The following is a 15,525-nucleotide window of genomic DNA, read 5'->3' on the forward strand; positions in this document are numbered from 1 at the left end:
TACCTATTGACAAGCTTCAAATTGTATGAAGACAAAGCTACAGTCACAATTTTGAATCCTGTGTGTTAAAGGTATGATCACCAATGTAACAGTGTCTAGAGGTGGGGTTTTTGGAAAGTAAATGAATCCTCTGGTCTTTGACTTCATCAGTGGAACCCATGTATTGGTGGTTCATAATTTAATGAGCTAGTTGATAGAAACTTAAAGGGAATAGATCCTTAGAGGCTCCCTCCTCTTGTGTTTCCTCTCTGATCCCTGGCTGCCATGAAGTGAAGAACTTTGCTCCAACACATTTTCCTCACCATGATGTTCAGCCTCACCTAGAACCCAAAATTATGGGAACAAGTTACCGAGGATTGGAACCATGAGCCAAAAGATCTTTCCTTTATTTGTTTCTCTCAGGTATATCGTCAGCGGTGGGAAGGTGACTAACACAATTGGAAGTGTTAATATTTGTTTCAGTCAGTTATAAAATTACATTTACCAGTAAGGATACAGACATTTCTAGAACTATTTCCAACAACAGCAAAATAAACCTTTTATATTCTTGGTTTGGTTTGGTTTGGTTTGGTTTGGTTGAGATAGGGTCCCCCTGTAGCCCCAGTTGGCCTGGAACTGGCTACATCAAACAAGCTGGCCTTGATCTCACAGAGATCCACTTGCCTCTACTTCTCAAGTGCTGGGATTAAAGGCATGTGCCACCACCCCCAGCCCAAAATAAACCTTTTCAAATGAGTGTTGTCACATTCATCATATAATAGGCCATCATAAGTTTCAGTTAACTTTCAGAAATTAAAATCACAGTAATAGTGTATCTCAAAACTTTCCCTAAATACTTAGGAATTAACAATTTTTAAGTAATCCACAAGTCAAAGGAAAATTAGAAAGTGCTTTGAACTGAGTGGCAATGAAAGAGCATCAAAATCTACGGGACAGAATGAAAGCAGTACATTATGTTTAAAACATCATTTTAGGGGGGAAAGGACAATAAAAACAACCACTTAATAGCTTACTTCAATAAATTGGGAGAAGAGATAGCAAAAAATAAGTCCAAATGAAGGAAATAAGAAAAATGGGGGATCTAGGAGGGTGGTGGCGGCAATAATCCACAGAGGTTGAATACAGGTGTGCCTCTTATGACCTGATGGTTTCACTCCTCAGCACAGCTCCAAGAGGAAGAGACTGTGTGCCCACAAAAATAATTGTAAAGCACAGAGCATCATTGTTTAACATCCCACTGTGGATATTACTCAGATGTAATATCCATATGTACCAGAATGGATTTTTTTAAATATTTTATTTATTACTTTTATTTTACATGTACGAGTGTATTGTCTCCATGTATGTGAGTGCACCCGTGTCATGCAATGCTGCGGAGGTCCACAGAGGGCTTCGGATTCCCCTGGAACTGGAGTTAAGGACGGTTCGTAGCCACCATGTGGGTGCTGGGAATCAAACCCGGGTCCTCTGCAAGAGAAGTGGGTGTTCTTAACCACTGAGCCATCTCTCCAGCCCCCAGAATGGATAAGTTTTAGTATATTCATATATTGAGCTGCTGTATAGCTATAAGGTTAAATTAACTATAGTTCTTTAGCTGTAAGTAACAAATCTAGCTGAATCATACCCAACTATGTGTGGAAAAGGCAGACACAGAGGACTGTACACTTAAAGTCTTAAGATTTTATTCATAGAAATATCAAAAACAGGTGAAACTTGTATGGACTGATTAAAAGTCAGTATATCCTTTGACCTTAGTAGGGGATCAGAAATGCAGTCAGACCTAAGGGGGCTTCTGAGAAGTTAGAAAAGCTTGTATCTTTTTCTGGATAGCAGTTACATGGACTTGTTCTGTATGTGAGAATTCACTAAGCTGTACTCAAATGTTTTTGTTGTATTTTACTTTTCTACATGTATTTATACTTCAATAAAAATACAAAACAAACAAAAAAACAGACACCTGAGATGGTGGCACAGTCAAAGGCAGGCAAATCTCTGCGAGATCAAGGACAGCTTGGTCCACATCATGACTTCCAGGCAGGCTGGGACTAGAGAGACTCTGTAGGAAAAAAAAAAAACACATGGAGAATATTTACAAGGAAAATATATGACAAGGAATCCTTGGGAGCCACAACAAAGATGAGAGACAAATCACCTGTAGGTACAATGTCAGCAGGTAATTGACATCTATGCAGGACAAAGCAGGAGCTATCTGGAAAACCTGACAATAAAGAGTTTCAAAACACTGTATTCACCCCAAACTAGCGAGTCCAATTTAAGAAGAGCACTTGAAACCAGGAGAGGTTCTGCTATCCAATAAAAAACATGTCAGGCTTGTGCATAAAACCCAAATATGTGAAAGAGACATGTGATTAGAAAATCTAAAAGGAACAGAGCAGTCCAGTCCTTAATGAACTCTTGAAATAAATTCACGTTGACTCCCAGGACAGGGCCCATACTGCAGAGAAATTGCTATGAGTAGAATAAAAATTAAATAGGACAGGAGCAATAGAGAAGAAAGAAAAGGGCCTTGTGAGAGAGGCTAGGTGTGCTAATCATGCCTGGAACTCTTCAGTGAGTGTGAAAACAGCAGTAATGGAGTCTGTGAAATGAGAAAATCTACCTTGGACCACAAGCATTTCTAAAAGTCCAGGAAAACTCAGTTCATACAAAAATTAGCAACAGATTGTGGTTATTGTTGTAAAACTCTGAGTATACTAAAACCACTGTGCTGTATACTTTTAAGTAGATGAATTTTATATGTGAAATATATTTCAACATTGTAAAGAAAATGAACAGAAAATTGCCATGGTCAAATCTCACACAAAATGAAGGGGATAAAAGAGGAAGTTGGAAGCATTCCAGAAAGATACATTCAGAAACCAAAAATAAAAGACAGGCATGGTGGTGCATGCCTGTGATCCTAGCATTTGGGAGTGCAAAGTCATCCTCAGGTACATACCAAGTTCAAGGCCAGCCTAGGCTATAATGAGACCTTATCTCAACAAACCTAAAGGAAAAAATCTGAAACATAATGTTTTCAAATAATTTGTGAGACATTTGAAAAATAACATGACTGTGGAAGGACCATGAGAAACAAGTGAGGGAAACTCAGAAAGATTAAAGTTGAAGGAAGCAAAAATGATTAAGCACAGAAAATGCTTTATTAGGTAAAACAAAAAAATTTAGAAAAAGGGACACATATTACCGTGCAAAGAACAGCTAGCATGTGGATAATGTGATTATTGGAATGAGCAGCCAAGGGAAGAAGCTCAAGCAAGGCTGAGCATGGTGGTACACACTTCTAAACCCAGCACGCAGGCTCAGGCAGGAGGAACCTGAGTATCCTGAGTTGGAGGCCAGCCTGTGTTACATAGGGAGTTCAAGACCAGCCTGCACGAGCAATATAGACCCTATCTCAAAAGCTAGAATCCAGCCAAATAAAAATAATATAGAAAAACTTTCCAGAAATTAAAGAAAACGATTTGATATAAACAGCATATTAGAGTCCTGAGAATTTTCACCCAGAATGACTAAGACAAATTCTAATAAAATTACTAGATTTTAAATTGTTTTAAATGACATAGATAACATTTTGCTGTTCATTTACTTATGAAACAAAAAATCTGAGCTTCCCCGTAAACTATGACACACTTTATGCTATAAGAAAATAAAGTACCAAATATTTAAGATTCTCAAAGGAGGAAACTGTGAACCAAGGACATTGTATCTGATAAAAACTGTCTCTCTGCTGTAAAAGGTACAGGTACTTGCCAGAATACAGGAATTTAGGCTCAGTGAAGTCATGTATGCCTTTAATTCCAGCACTCTAGAAGCAGAGGCTGGGAGATCTCTGTGAGTTCCAGGCCAGCCTGATCTCCCTAGCAAGACCCAGGTCAGCCCAGGTAATGTACCAATACTCTATACCCTCCCAACCCCCTCCCAAAAATTTACCTAGGGTTACAGGGAGACCCTGTCCCAAAAAAGACTAATAATAATAATAATAATAATAATAATAATAATAAAATAAATTGTTAAGAGTTAAAAAAAAATCCAGGAATTTAGGAAATATTCCCATGATCCTTTCATGAGGAATTTGCTAGAGAATGAGATTCAGACAACCACAGTGGTGGGAGACATTGACAAATACTGGTAATGCCTAGTAAGCAGTTATTCATAGAACTAAGACTAAATGAAAGTTAAAAGGGAGAGAGTATGTAATGCTTGTAGACTCAGATAATGTAGATATATAATACAACTGTTTCTTAAAATGAGAAAATAAGGAAAACATGCAAAATATTTTAACCTTTCTCAGTGATTATGTAAGTGGCAATGTTAGTGTGATTGTTCCAAGACTATTAGAGAATGTAAACGAGCAATTGTCTGGTATTCTTATTCTGCCCTGTCTTTGAGAGCTAGGACTTCTGTTGTGGAGTGACACAAATGTAAATGCTCCAATGAAAAATGAATCCTGGGAGTGGTCATGCAAGCCTTTGATGCCAGTGCTTAGGAGCAGAGGCTGGTGGATTTCTGTTAGTTTTAGGCCAGCCTGATCTATGTAGCAAGTTCCAGGCCAGCTGGGGCTGCAAGGAAACCCTGCTCAAAAAAGGGGGGGAGAGGGGTCCAGAAAGATGGCTCAGTGGTTAAGAGCACTTCTAGTGAACCCGGGTTTGGTTCCCAGCACCCACATACCAACTGACAGCTGTCTGAAACTCCAGTTCCAGGGGATCCAATGCCCTCTTCTGGACTCTGTGGGTATTGCATGACATGGGTGAACTTATAAACATGTAAGCAAAACATTCATACACATTAAATAAATAGAAATACATTTTTAGCTGTGTGTGGTGGCACACACCTTTAATCCCAGCAGTCAGGAGGCAGGCAGATCTCTGTGAGATTGAGGCCAGCCTGGTCTACATAGTGAGTTCCAGACCGGCTGGGGTTATAGGGAGATCTTGTCTCAAAAGACAAAAAATAAAATAAAATAAAGAAGTAGCAAAGGCTGAAAAGATGGCTCAGCAGTTAAGAGCACTTGACAGCTACTTTTGCACAGGACCTGGGTTCAGTTCCCAACACCCACATGATGGCTAAGAACCATTCATAACTCTAGTTCCAGGGGATCCAAGGCCCACTTCTGTCTTCCATAGGCATTGCACACAGGTGGTAGATACACTGACATACATGCAGGCAAAAACTCGTACACATAAAATTATAAATAAATACATTTTAAACTAAAATGCGTATTTTAAAATGAAGCAAAAACAACACTATAGTCCAGAATATGAACACATGAAAATTTTATTTAAAAGTAAATGCACAGGAGGCTGGAGAGCTGGCTCAGTGGTTAAGAGCAATGGCTGGCTGCTCTTCCACAGGACCCAGGTAGGGTTCCTAGCTCCCACATGGTGGCTAACAATCATCTGTAAGTATAGTTCCAGAGGATTTGATGCCCCCTTCTGACCTCCACAGGCATCACACTTAAAGGTACACTTACATGCATACAGGCAACACACATGCACATGAAATAAAAATAATGTTTTAAAGTAAATTCACCTAGCCACTGAAAGCACTAGAAACAAGGAGTAGCCCAGTAGTACTGAATATACCTCTATACTGTGCAATGAAATACCATTCCCAGCCTAGTATGGTGGACACAGGCCTGTAAGAGAGATAGAGACAGGAGGATCAGTGCAAGGTCAAGGTCAGCCTGGTCTACATAGCAGGACCCTTTTAAAAGAAAAGAGAAAACAAATAAAGAAAAAATGTTGCCATTAAAATAAAGAAATGGATAATTACAACTCTGGGGCAGGAAATATATAAGATAAACTTATGACCTGTAATGATTAAAGACAGAGAAGAAGCTGTCATTTCCACTGGCCAATTTGTCTTCAAAAAGGATAATTGGAGACTTAGGGATATAGCTCAGTATTAGAGCCCCTGTTTAATATATGCAGTGCCCTTGGTTTGACCCCTAGAACCACGAAAAGAAAATGGGGTTGTAGGATAGCTCAGTGGTAGAGCACTTGCTTAGCATGTATGGAGCTCTGGGTTAATTCCCGTACCACACACACACAAAGCAGTAGTCAATAGCATATATTGTATAGTATAGTGTATAAATATAGCATATTTAATAACCAAATTTTTCTTTATTAAAATTGATACTTAATTTTTTGACATGCAAAATTGAACATACCTATGGAGTATCATCAGTGTTTTAGCACATGTATGTATTGTGTAATGTTTCAAATCAGGAAAACGTAACTGTCTCCTCAAACATACCTCTGTGATGAAAGCATTCAAAACCCTTCGAGCGGGGCTGGAGAGATGGCTTGGTGATTAAGAACACTACCTGTTCTTGCAGAAGACCTGTGTTTGAATCCCAGGACCCACATGGCAGCTAACAACTGTCCATAACTCCAGTCCCAGGGGATCCGACAGCCTCTTCTGTCCTCCGCAGGCATTGCACGACATTGGTGCACTTACCTACATGCTGCAGGCAATACACACATACACATAAAATAATAATAATAAATATTTAAAAAAAATAAATGAAGCCCTTCAAGCTTTTTCCATTTTCTTTTTTTGTGATGGTAAGGATAGAAACTGGGGTTTCACACATGCTAGGCAAGCTAAATCCTCAACCCTCCTCTAGTTTTTCTTTCTTTTTTATTGAATGTTTTGTGAAGTTCATACAATGTATATAGATCCCCTTCTGTCTGTACCCCCCTTTTTAACCTCTCACCAAATTTCCTGTACTACAATAGATAAATATATCAGGTTTGTGTCCCCAAATGCCCTTTGGTGTGGGCTCATCCACTGGAGCCTGGTCAACCTACTAACAGTTTCACCCTTAAACCAGACTAAGTCTCCCTTTACCAGCCATCAGTTTCCAATAGTTCCTCAGGTGGGGTTGGGATTTCTTACCCACCTCCCCATGTCTGTGCTGGGATTTTGTTGGGCTTGAGTTAACATGGGATTTGTGCATGCTATCACCATTGCTATGAGTTCATATGAGTAACTGTCCAGCTGTCTAGAAAACTGTTTCCTTAGGTTTTTATCTTTTTAATATATAGTGTGCTATCATGATCTGTGGTCACCGTACTGTACAATAAGATGCCAAAACTGGCTCCCGCTATATAACTGTAGCTTAGTAACTGAGCAGCCTTTTCTCCATTACGCATTCTCCCCTACTCCTTCCAGCCTCTGGGAGTCACCATTCTGTTTCTCGACTTCCCTGGTATCATGTGAACCTCTTTAGATTCCACATGAGATCATGCAGTACTTTTCTTTCTATGCCTGGCTTGTTTTACATAGTACTCTCCAGTTCCATCCATGTTGCCACAAATGACAACCTCTCATCTTTTAAATCTCTGAATCGTATTCCTTTGTGTATTTGTACCACATTTTCTTTATCCATCCCTCAGTTGATGGAGGCTTAGGTTGACTGCATTTCTTTGATGTTGTGAGTGGACATGAGTGTGCAGATGTCTATTTGACAGACTGATTTCATTTCTTTTGGATATTTGCCTAATAGTGGGATTGCTAGATCATGTGACAGTTCTACTTAAAGGCTTTTCAGCACCCTCCCTAGTGGTTTCTACCATGGCTATATAAGTTTATATTCCTCCCAGCAGTGTTCAGGAGTTCCTTTTCTCCACATCCTTGCCAGAGCTTATTTTTTTCTCTTTCGATAATAGGCATACTAATTGAAATGAGGTAGTACTTCTTGTGATTTTACTTTACATTTCCCTAATAACTAATAATGTTGAGCATTCCTTTACATACTTATTGGTCATTTTTCTGTCTGCTTTTAAGAAATGTCTACCTAGGTCTAATGCCTATTTTTAATTAGATTATTAGATGTAGAGTTTACACATGTTTTCTCCCAATTTGTATGTTGTCTTTCCATTATGGATCATTTCCTTTGCTATGCGGAAGCTTTATATTGTTGTTTGAGGTTAATCCCATCTGTCTGGTTTTTGTTTTGTTTTCAATGCTGTGGGGGCCTCATCTAAAAAGACCTTGTGGGTCAATGAGATGGCTCCCTGAGGGTCAGGCACTTGCCTGATGATCTCAGTTCAATACCTGGAAACCTACATGGTAGAAGGAAAGAACCCTACCACCACCACCACCACCAAGTTGTCCTTTTGTGGCACACCTTCCCCCAACACAAAGTAAATAAGTAAAATGTAAAAAAAACAGTAAAAAATTCCTTGCCTGTTCTAATGTCTGAAATAGTTTCTCCTTTGTAAGTCTAGTAGATCCTTGTAACTGAAAGATAGGGGTCTTGGGGTTGGAGAGATGGCTCAGCAGTTAAGAGCACTGGCTGTTCTTACAGAAGACCCAGATTCGAATACCAGCACCCACATGACAGCTAACAACCATCCGCAACTCCAGTTCCAGGGGAATCCGACGACCTCTTTTGTCCTCTGAGGGCACTGCATGACACAAATGCATTTATACACATGCAGGCATAACACTCATACACATAAAATAAAGATAAATAAATTTTTAAACATACGATTTATTGAAAGGACTATTCCCCAGGTGTGTTCTTAGCACTTTTGTTGAAGATCACTTGTCCATAGATTCATGAATCTACTTCTATTCCATTCCTTTGGTCTAACTGCTTTTTAAGCCATTACCATGCTGTTTTATTTTGCTTTGTAGTATGTTTTACTACTCGGGTAGTATGCATCCTGATGATTTTTTTCTTAAGACTGCTTTGGCTCTGTGTGTGTGTGTGTGTGTGTGTCCTTACAAATTTTAGGATTTTTTTTTAAATATTTTATTTACTATTTTTACGTGTATTTTATTTTATTGCATGTATGTAAGTACATCTGTATCATGCAGTGCCCTCAGAGATCCTAAGAGGGAGTCAGCTCTTCTGGAACTGGAGATAAGGATGGTTGTTAGCTGCTATGTGGGTGCTGAGAATTGAACCCAGGTACTCTGTAAGAGCAGCTGTGCTCTTAACAACTGAGCCTTCTCTCCAGCCCCAGGATTACTTTTTCTAGTTTTGTAAAGGATATTATTGGGCTTTGGGTAGGGATTCTAAATGTTTCCTGATACTATTCTCTGAGAAGCCTGGGCTCCCTTGGAGAAGTAGCTGATTCTAGTGCTGGAGGCAAAAATACACAGTTTGAGCTTGGAGCATCTTATAGTACTAAAAACTAAAGAAGTAAAAAAAGTGGAACTATTAAAGGGATATCAAAGCCAGCCGAAAGCACTCTCACTGGGCAATCTGCAAAGACATTGAGCAGGAAAATAAATAATCATATTGGTTTATAACACAGGAAATAAAATAAATATGCTTGAGTCCATAGTGATAGTCACACATGATTGAATACATAATAAATGAGGGAGAAAAGGCAGGTGTCTCCTACAGAAATTCCACATAATTTATGTAGATACTCCTGCTCCAAGCAGCTCAAACATAAATCCTCACTGCTAGGTATGGGCTAGATTTAGTGACTCCTTCCAGAGACAACCATGTGGAAAGATGAGACGTCATTCCTTTACAGTGGAGACCTCCACAGTGCCTCGGTTGGGTGATCAGGTCTTACCAGTGTTGTCTGGTTGACAGCACACCCTTGATATGATGTGATGATAAGAGCACTTTATTGCTGTGTTATCCAATACCCAAATTTCTAGTTTAATTTTAAGACAAACAGGCAACCCCCAATTCAGGGATAGCCTACACAATACCTGATAAGTACTTTTCAAAACCACCCAGGTTGTCAGAATTTAGCACAGTCTGAGAAATAGGCATAGTCTAGAGACTAAGGAGACAGATGACTCAATATACTTTGATAGCCTACATAGAATCCTGAAACTAAAAAGGGATATTAGGTAAAGCCTGAAGAAATGTGAATAATGGATGGCTTTTAATTAGTTGTTGAATTAGTTATTTTTTAAAATAGTATTTATTTTCGGGGCTAGAGAGATGGCTCAGTGGTTAAGAGCACTGACTGCTCTTGCAGAGGACCCGGGTTCGATTCCCAGCACCCACATGGCAGCTATGAACCGTCCTTAACTCCAGTTCCAGGGGAATCCAAAGACCTCTTCTGACCTCCACGGCATTGCACGACACGGGTGCACTCACATACTTGCAGGCAATACACTCGTACACATAAAATTTTAAAAAGTAATAAATAAAATATTTTTTAAATTATTTTCAAAAAAATATTTTCTTTTTAATCATGTGTATGTATGTGTGTTTCTCTGTATGTGCACATTAGTACTGGAGTCCTTGGAGGCCAAAGGTGTCAGATCCCCTGAATCTGGAATTATAGGTGGTTGTTGGCTACCTGATGTGGGTTCTGGGAATCAAACTCAGGTCCTCCAGAAGAGCAATACATGCTCTTAACCACTGAGCCATCTCTTCTGCCTACTTTTAAACGTATTTATTTATTTTTATATCACATGTGTGTTTTGCCTGCATGTATAAAGTGCACCGTGTGCATTCAATGCCCATGGAGGCCAGAAGAGGGCATAAGATCCCCTGGAACTGGAGTTACAGATGCTTGTTGGCTAATGCTCTTAACCTCTGAGCCGTCTCTCCAGCCTCAGGAGTATTAGTTACTTTTCTGTTGCTGTGATAAAAACACCATGACCGCTGCGACTTATAGAAGGAAGAGTTTATTTGGCTTATGGTTCCAGAGGGATAAGAATCTATCATGGCAGAGGAGGCATGGTGCAGGGAGTGGCTGCAACAGAAAGCTGAGCACTCATATATTCAAGCAGGCAAAGGAAACAGAGAACAAAACTGGAAATCCAGCAAGGCTTAAGAACTCTCAAAGTCCACCCCTAGTGATGTGCTTCCTTCAGCATGGTCACACCTCTTAAAGGTTTCATGACTCTCTCCAAACAGCAACAGGAACTGGGATCAAAGTATTCAAATACCTGGAGCCTATGGGGGACATGAATTCAAATCACCACAGTTGTTAATGATGTAGTAGCATTGGTTTACTAGTTGTGACACATAAACCATAGTAATATAACAATAGAGGCATGTGAGAACTCTGCACTATCTTAATTTTTCTGAAAAATATAAAAATTCTAACATTAAAAAAGTTTAAAGCTATTTTTGTAAATCATTCCAGTTGACTGAAACCTATCAAATATATTTAAACCCCTGAATACATTGTTCTATATTTTTTGGAAATACTATCTTGTTGTGTAGGCCACAAACTCAGGGTCCTCCTGCCTCCACTTCCCAAGTGTCAGGATTACAAGCAAGTGCCACCACACCTGCCTCGTCGTACTATTTTAAAACAAAAGCAAATTGTACAAGATTGAGACTTGAGAGGATGATAAAGAACCCATTTGTTTTCTTGAAAAGTGGTAAATAAAAGTCAAGTATTTGCTTTTCTTGCTGGAAAACAAAATACTACTAAATGCTAAGCCTCACCTTGTAAGGGTATTCCAGTTAGTAAAACAGAAGTGTTGAGGACAGCAGTATAAGCCTTTTTTAAGATTTATTTTTATTTTTGATTATGTGTATATGTATGCATCTGTGTGTGTGTGTGTGTGTGTGTGTGTGTGTGTGTGTGTGTGTGTGTATACATGAGTGCAGGCTCGAGCTCTCAGAAGACAGAGGTATAAGATCCCCAAGGAGCTGGATTTACAGGCGGTTGAAAGCCGCCTGAGTGGAGTCCTCTGGAAGATCAGTATGTGCTCTTAACCACTGTGCCAACTCTCCAGTTAGTTAATTAATGCATCTAGGCACTGGACATCGACAGCTACTTTTCCATTGCTGTTTCAAAATATCTAAAATACTAAACCCAAAAGAGAACAAGATTCGGTTTCAACCCATGGTCACTCTGCCCCATTGTTTTGGGCCTGAGATGAGGCAGAACATCATGGCAGGGAGCCTGTGGCAGAGCAGAGCTACATGTCTCATTGTGACTGGAAAACAGGGAGGGGGGAGACAGAGATTTCACTTTTCCTTCAAGGGTATACCCCCAGTGACCTGATGCCTGCCACTAGTCTCTGTATCCTAAATAGCACCAGAAAGTAACCACCAAGCCTTTAGCACATGAACCTTTTGAAGGATATTTAGCACCCAAACTATAGCAGTCACAACAGATGAGACAGCAGTTCTATTAGTCCTGATGAGGGAACACAGTACCACCTAGAGTCATGTCCAGGGTGTCAAACTGGAGATAACATTAAGAAGAAGGGGATATAGGCGGTAAGAGAGAGGGGAGGCCAGGAAGGGTAGTTAAGAGGGTGTAACTAGTTAAAGCATAATATATGCATGTATAGGAATGTCACAGTGTAAGCCATTAATTTATAAAAATGAGTTAAATTTCATCATTAAAAGCCTCAGTAGCCTGAGGCAGCAACAGAGGCTACATAGGAAGATACTGTCACAAAGACAAAGAACTCCACTAAATCAAGCCTCTGCATCCAGTGCCACTCTGCAGGAAATACAGAACATGCTAGAAACCAGTGGAGTTGGCCCAGCTTTTTCAACAGGCAACTTGTAAGGAATAAAGAGATGGAGAGGGAACCTGCAGATTCAAAACAGATACTAAAATATTTTTAAATAGGCAAGACTAACTTCAAAAACATTGTGCTAAACAAAAGAAGTCAGATACAAATGATCACATTAAGTTTATATGAAATGTCAAAAAATAGCTTAAGTGATATGGACTAGGAGGAGGGAAGGAATGGGAATGGACTACAAATGGGCACCATGGAGTTTGGGGGGATGATAGTATTTTTAAAATTAGATCGTGGGGCTGTAGAAATCACTCAGCAATTAAGAGCACTGGCTGCTCTTCCAGAGGACCTGAGTTCAGTTCCCAGCATGCACATGGCATTTCACAACTACCTGCACACACATGGTGTTCATACTTACACCTAGGCACACACTCATACATATAAACTAAGTAAATCTTTTAAAAAATAAATAAGGGCTGGGTGTGGTGGTGCACACTTTTAATCCCAGCACTCAGGAAGGTGGAGGTTGGTGGATCTCTGTGAGATCAAGGCCAGCCTGGTCTGCATAGTGAGTTCTAGGCCAGGTGGGGCTACAGGGAGACTTTGTCTCAAAAAAAAACCCCAAATTAGTTAATTAATTGATTAGTTAAAAATAAAAATTAGATTGTAGTGATGGTTATACAGCTCTGTACTAAAAATTGCTCAATAAAAATGAATATATCACACATAGACATCTATGGTATCTAGAGATGCACATTTAGGTAATAAAGTCACAATAAAGAAATGTGGAAGTGTTATAGTGGTTACTTTTGCAGAGGGGGATATCCTGAGAGCTTTTCAAAGAAGCCCAAATCATAGAGGTGCCCCCCCATAGATGAATTCTATTTTGACTACTTTAGCAAGAATTCTTTCCCCAAACAGAATTCATTTTGGGGGGACACTTAGTAACATTTCATAGCATGTAATATATTCAGCAATAGAAGTATTCTCACCGTTTCTGCTAGGCCAAGGCAGCTAGCTATGTTCCATCCTCATTGTGTACCATACGTTCCTAGGAGCACTGAGCCCTCACAGCGTACTCACGTTCCCGCCTTTCTCACCCCTCTGCCTCATTTTCCTACGTTAGCTGATTTCAGAAAAGTAGCTCAGCAACAGGAAGATCAAGAACAAAAGGAGGAAGAGAATGATGAGAAAACACTCCACAGAGTACGTGAGTGGGATGACTGGAAGGACACCCATCCTAGAGGCTATGGCAACCGGCAGAATATGGGCTAACCTCCCCTCAACACAGAAGGACAACGGGATGCACACCTTTGCTGCCAGGGACAACCATACTGCCTTCTCCTCCTGCTTCAGCTGGATGCAGTGAAGGCAAAGTTGCAGAATCTGCTTTGCATTCAGTAGTGTCAAATAATTGTTTCCTTGTACACTTAGATAATGACTGGTGATCTTATCTTGGCTTTATTAATTCTTATCATGGTGTATTCTGATTTAAGTGGACAGAAAAGAACACTTAAGAAATGGCTCTATATAATCAATGACAGTATGACTTCTCTTTAAAAAAAATAAAATCCCTTCTATTAAGTGAACTTATGCACAAATGTGGGTCTCACACTTTTTGTTGGGGGGGGGGAGCAAGGGCATTCAGCTGTAGATCTCCAAGCATGTGGCGATCCCTGTCCATCTGCCTTCATTCAAGAATTGCCCAGCATCATGGGAATAAGACTTCACACTGTGAAGTTACACTACACTAGAGGTGACAAAAGCGGGCCTTAGCCACACAGCACTAGTTTCAGAAATTAGTCTATGATAGGTATGATGGATGGTGCCTGTAATCCCAACCCTTGGGAAGTGGAGCCTGGAAGATTAGAAGTTCATTCTTGGCTACACAATGAGTTTGATGCCAGCCTCAGCTACATGAGACTCTGTCTTTAGAAAAGAAAATGTAGAAAATGTATTTCCCAATCCTACCTACCTAGTCCTTGCATTGGCCCGGAGAAATAAGAGAGAAGATGCTCTGAGAGTCATCCTTTACTCTCACAGGCACATTGGCTTAGGCCTCACAGTGAAGGGCAGTGCCAGGTTGTAATCTAATTTTTAAATTGGCCCCCTCAGACCACATTGGACCTCCTTGCCTCTTTGGTGCCATGCCAGGCACAGTGGGAACTCGTAGCCCAGGGAATGTATGCCACTGTTATTTGGCTGCTTGGCAAGGGGCCTACACTCCTGCTGATAAGTAGATGTGGAGAAAAGGGATGGCACTGATGACACCCAAAATATCAACTTTCTAGAGTAGAGAGGACATGTCCTCAGCTCTTGGGTTGATAGCCTACAAAAGCAGCATATAATCTGCATAGAAAACATCCTTTTGTTCTGTGGCTCTGGTCCACTTCAGTATCCTTTGAAGAGGAAGATGACTCAGCCCTCCTAGCTCCTGCAGTCTAGCTGAGGAGAGGGCTTTTGCAGAGAGACTCAATTCCCTGTTTCTAGGGTGGGAAGTAGAGGGCTGTCAGGTGCTGAGGAGGAGGTTGCTTCGTGGGTGGTGACAGCAAGAAGACTACCAATAATATATTTGTATACTGCCTAATAAAGGACTCATCTCTCCCTCACACAGAAGCTTCTCAAACTGGTGAAACATGCTTGAATTTCCCTGAAGAGCTGGAAGCAATATTTTCAGCCCTCCAATTGTTGCCAGGCTACCTCTAGCCACAGCTTTGTCTCCTGTCCTTCGAACTTCAGCCTGAAGTTTATTTCCAAACTGATCACCTGGAGTTACCCCTTTGAGTTCCTTTTAAGGTTGTATTTTGCAGAACATCCAACTTCAATAAGCCCCTGCACACATGGAGAGCCAAGATGTATACCACATGAGGTGCATTTTACTCCCGGCTTTAATAAGTGAGCTTAAAGCGTCCTGTCTTCATTAGATGTAGAGAGGCCATCTTTTAGGTTTGGGATGAATAATGACCTCCACTATAATAAACTCAGGCAACTGGAGAATAAGTTTTCCATGTTGTCAGCTCTGTCTAGGAAGGGAAAGAAAACGGACAGGTAACCGGCCATTACGATGAGGCGCTTTCC

The 15,525-nt window shown here is 40.3% G+C and overlaps 1 protein-coding gene across 1 annotated transcript in view; it reads left to right on the top strand.

Moving 5' to 3' along the window:
• Igbp1 (immunoglobulin binding protein 1) overlaps window positions 1-14,040 on the top strand; it is a 32,384-nt gene extending 18,344 nt beyond the window's left edge. Inside the window, exon 6 of the mRNA XM_008844384.3 lies at window positions 13,574-14,040. Coding sequence (XP_008842606.1) covers window positions 13,574-13,722 — 149 coding nt within the window. The 3' untranslated portion in view covers window positions 13,723-14,040. The remainder of the gene's footprint in view (window positions 1-13,573) is intronic.
• Window positions 14,041-15,525: the final 1,485 nt, after the last annotated feature.

Source organism: Nannospalax galili, unplaced genomic scaffold (genome assembly GCF_000622305.1).
Source record: "Nannospalax galili isolate Female #2095 unplaced genomic scaffold, S.galili_v1.0 scaffold280, whole genome shotgun sequence".
NCBI lineage: Eukaryota > Metazoa > Chordata > Mammalia > Rodentia > Spalacidae > Nannospalax > Nannospalax galili.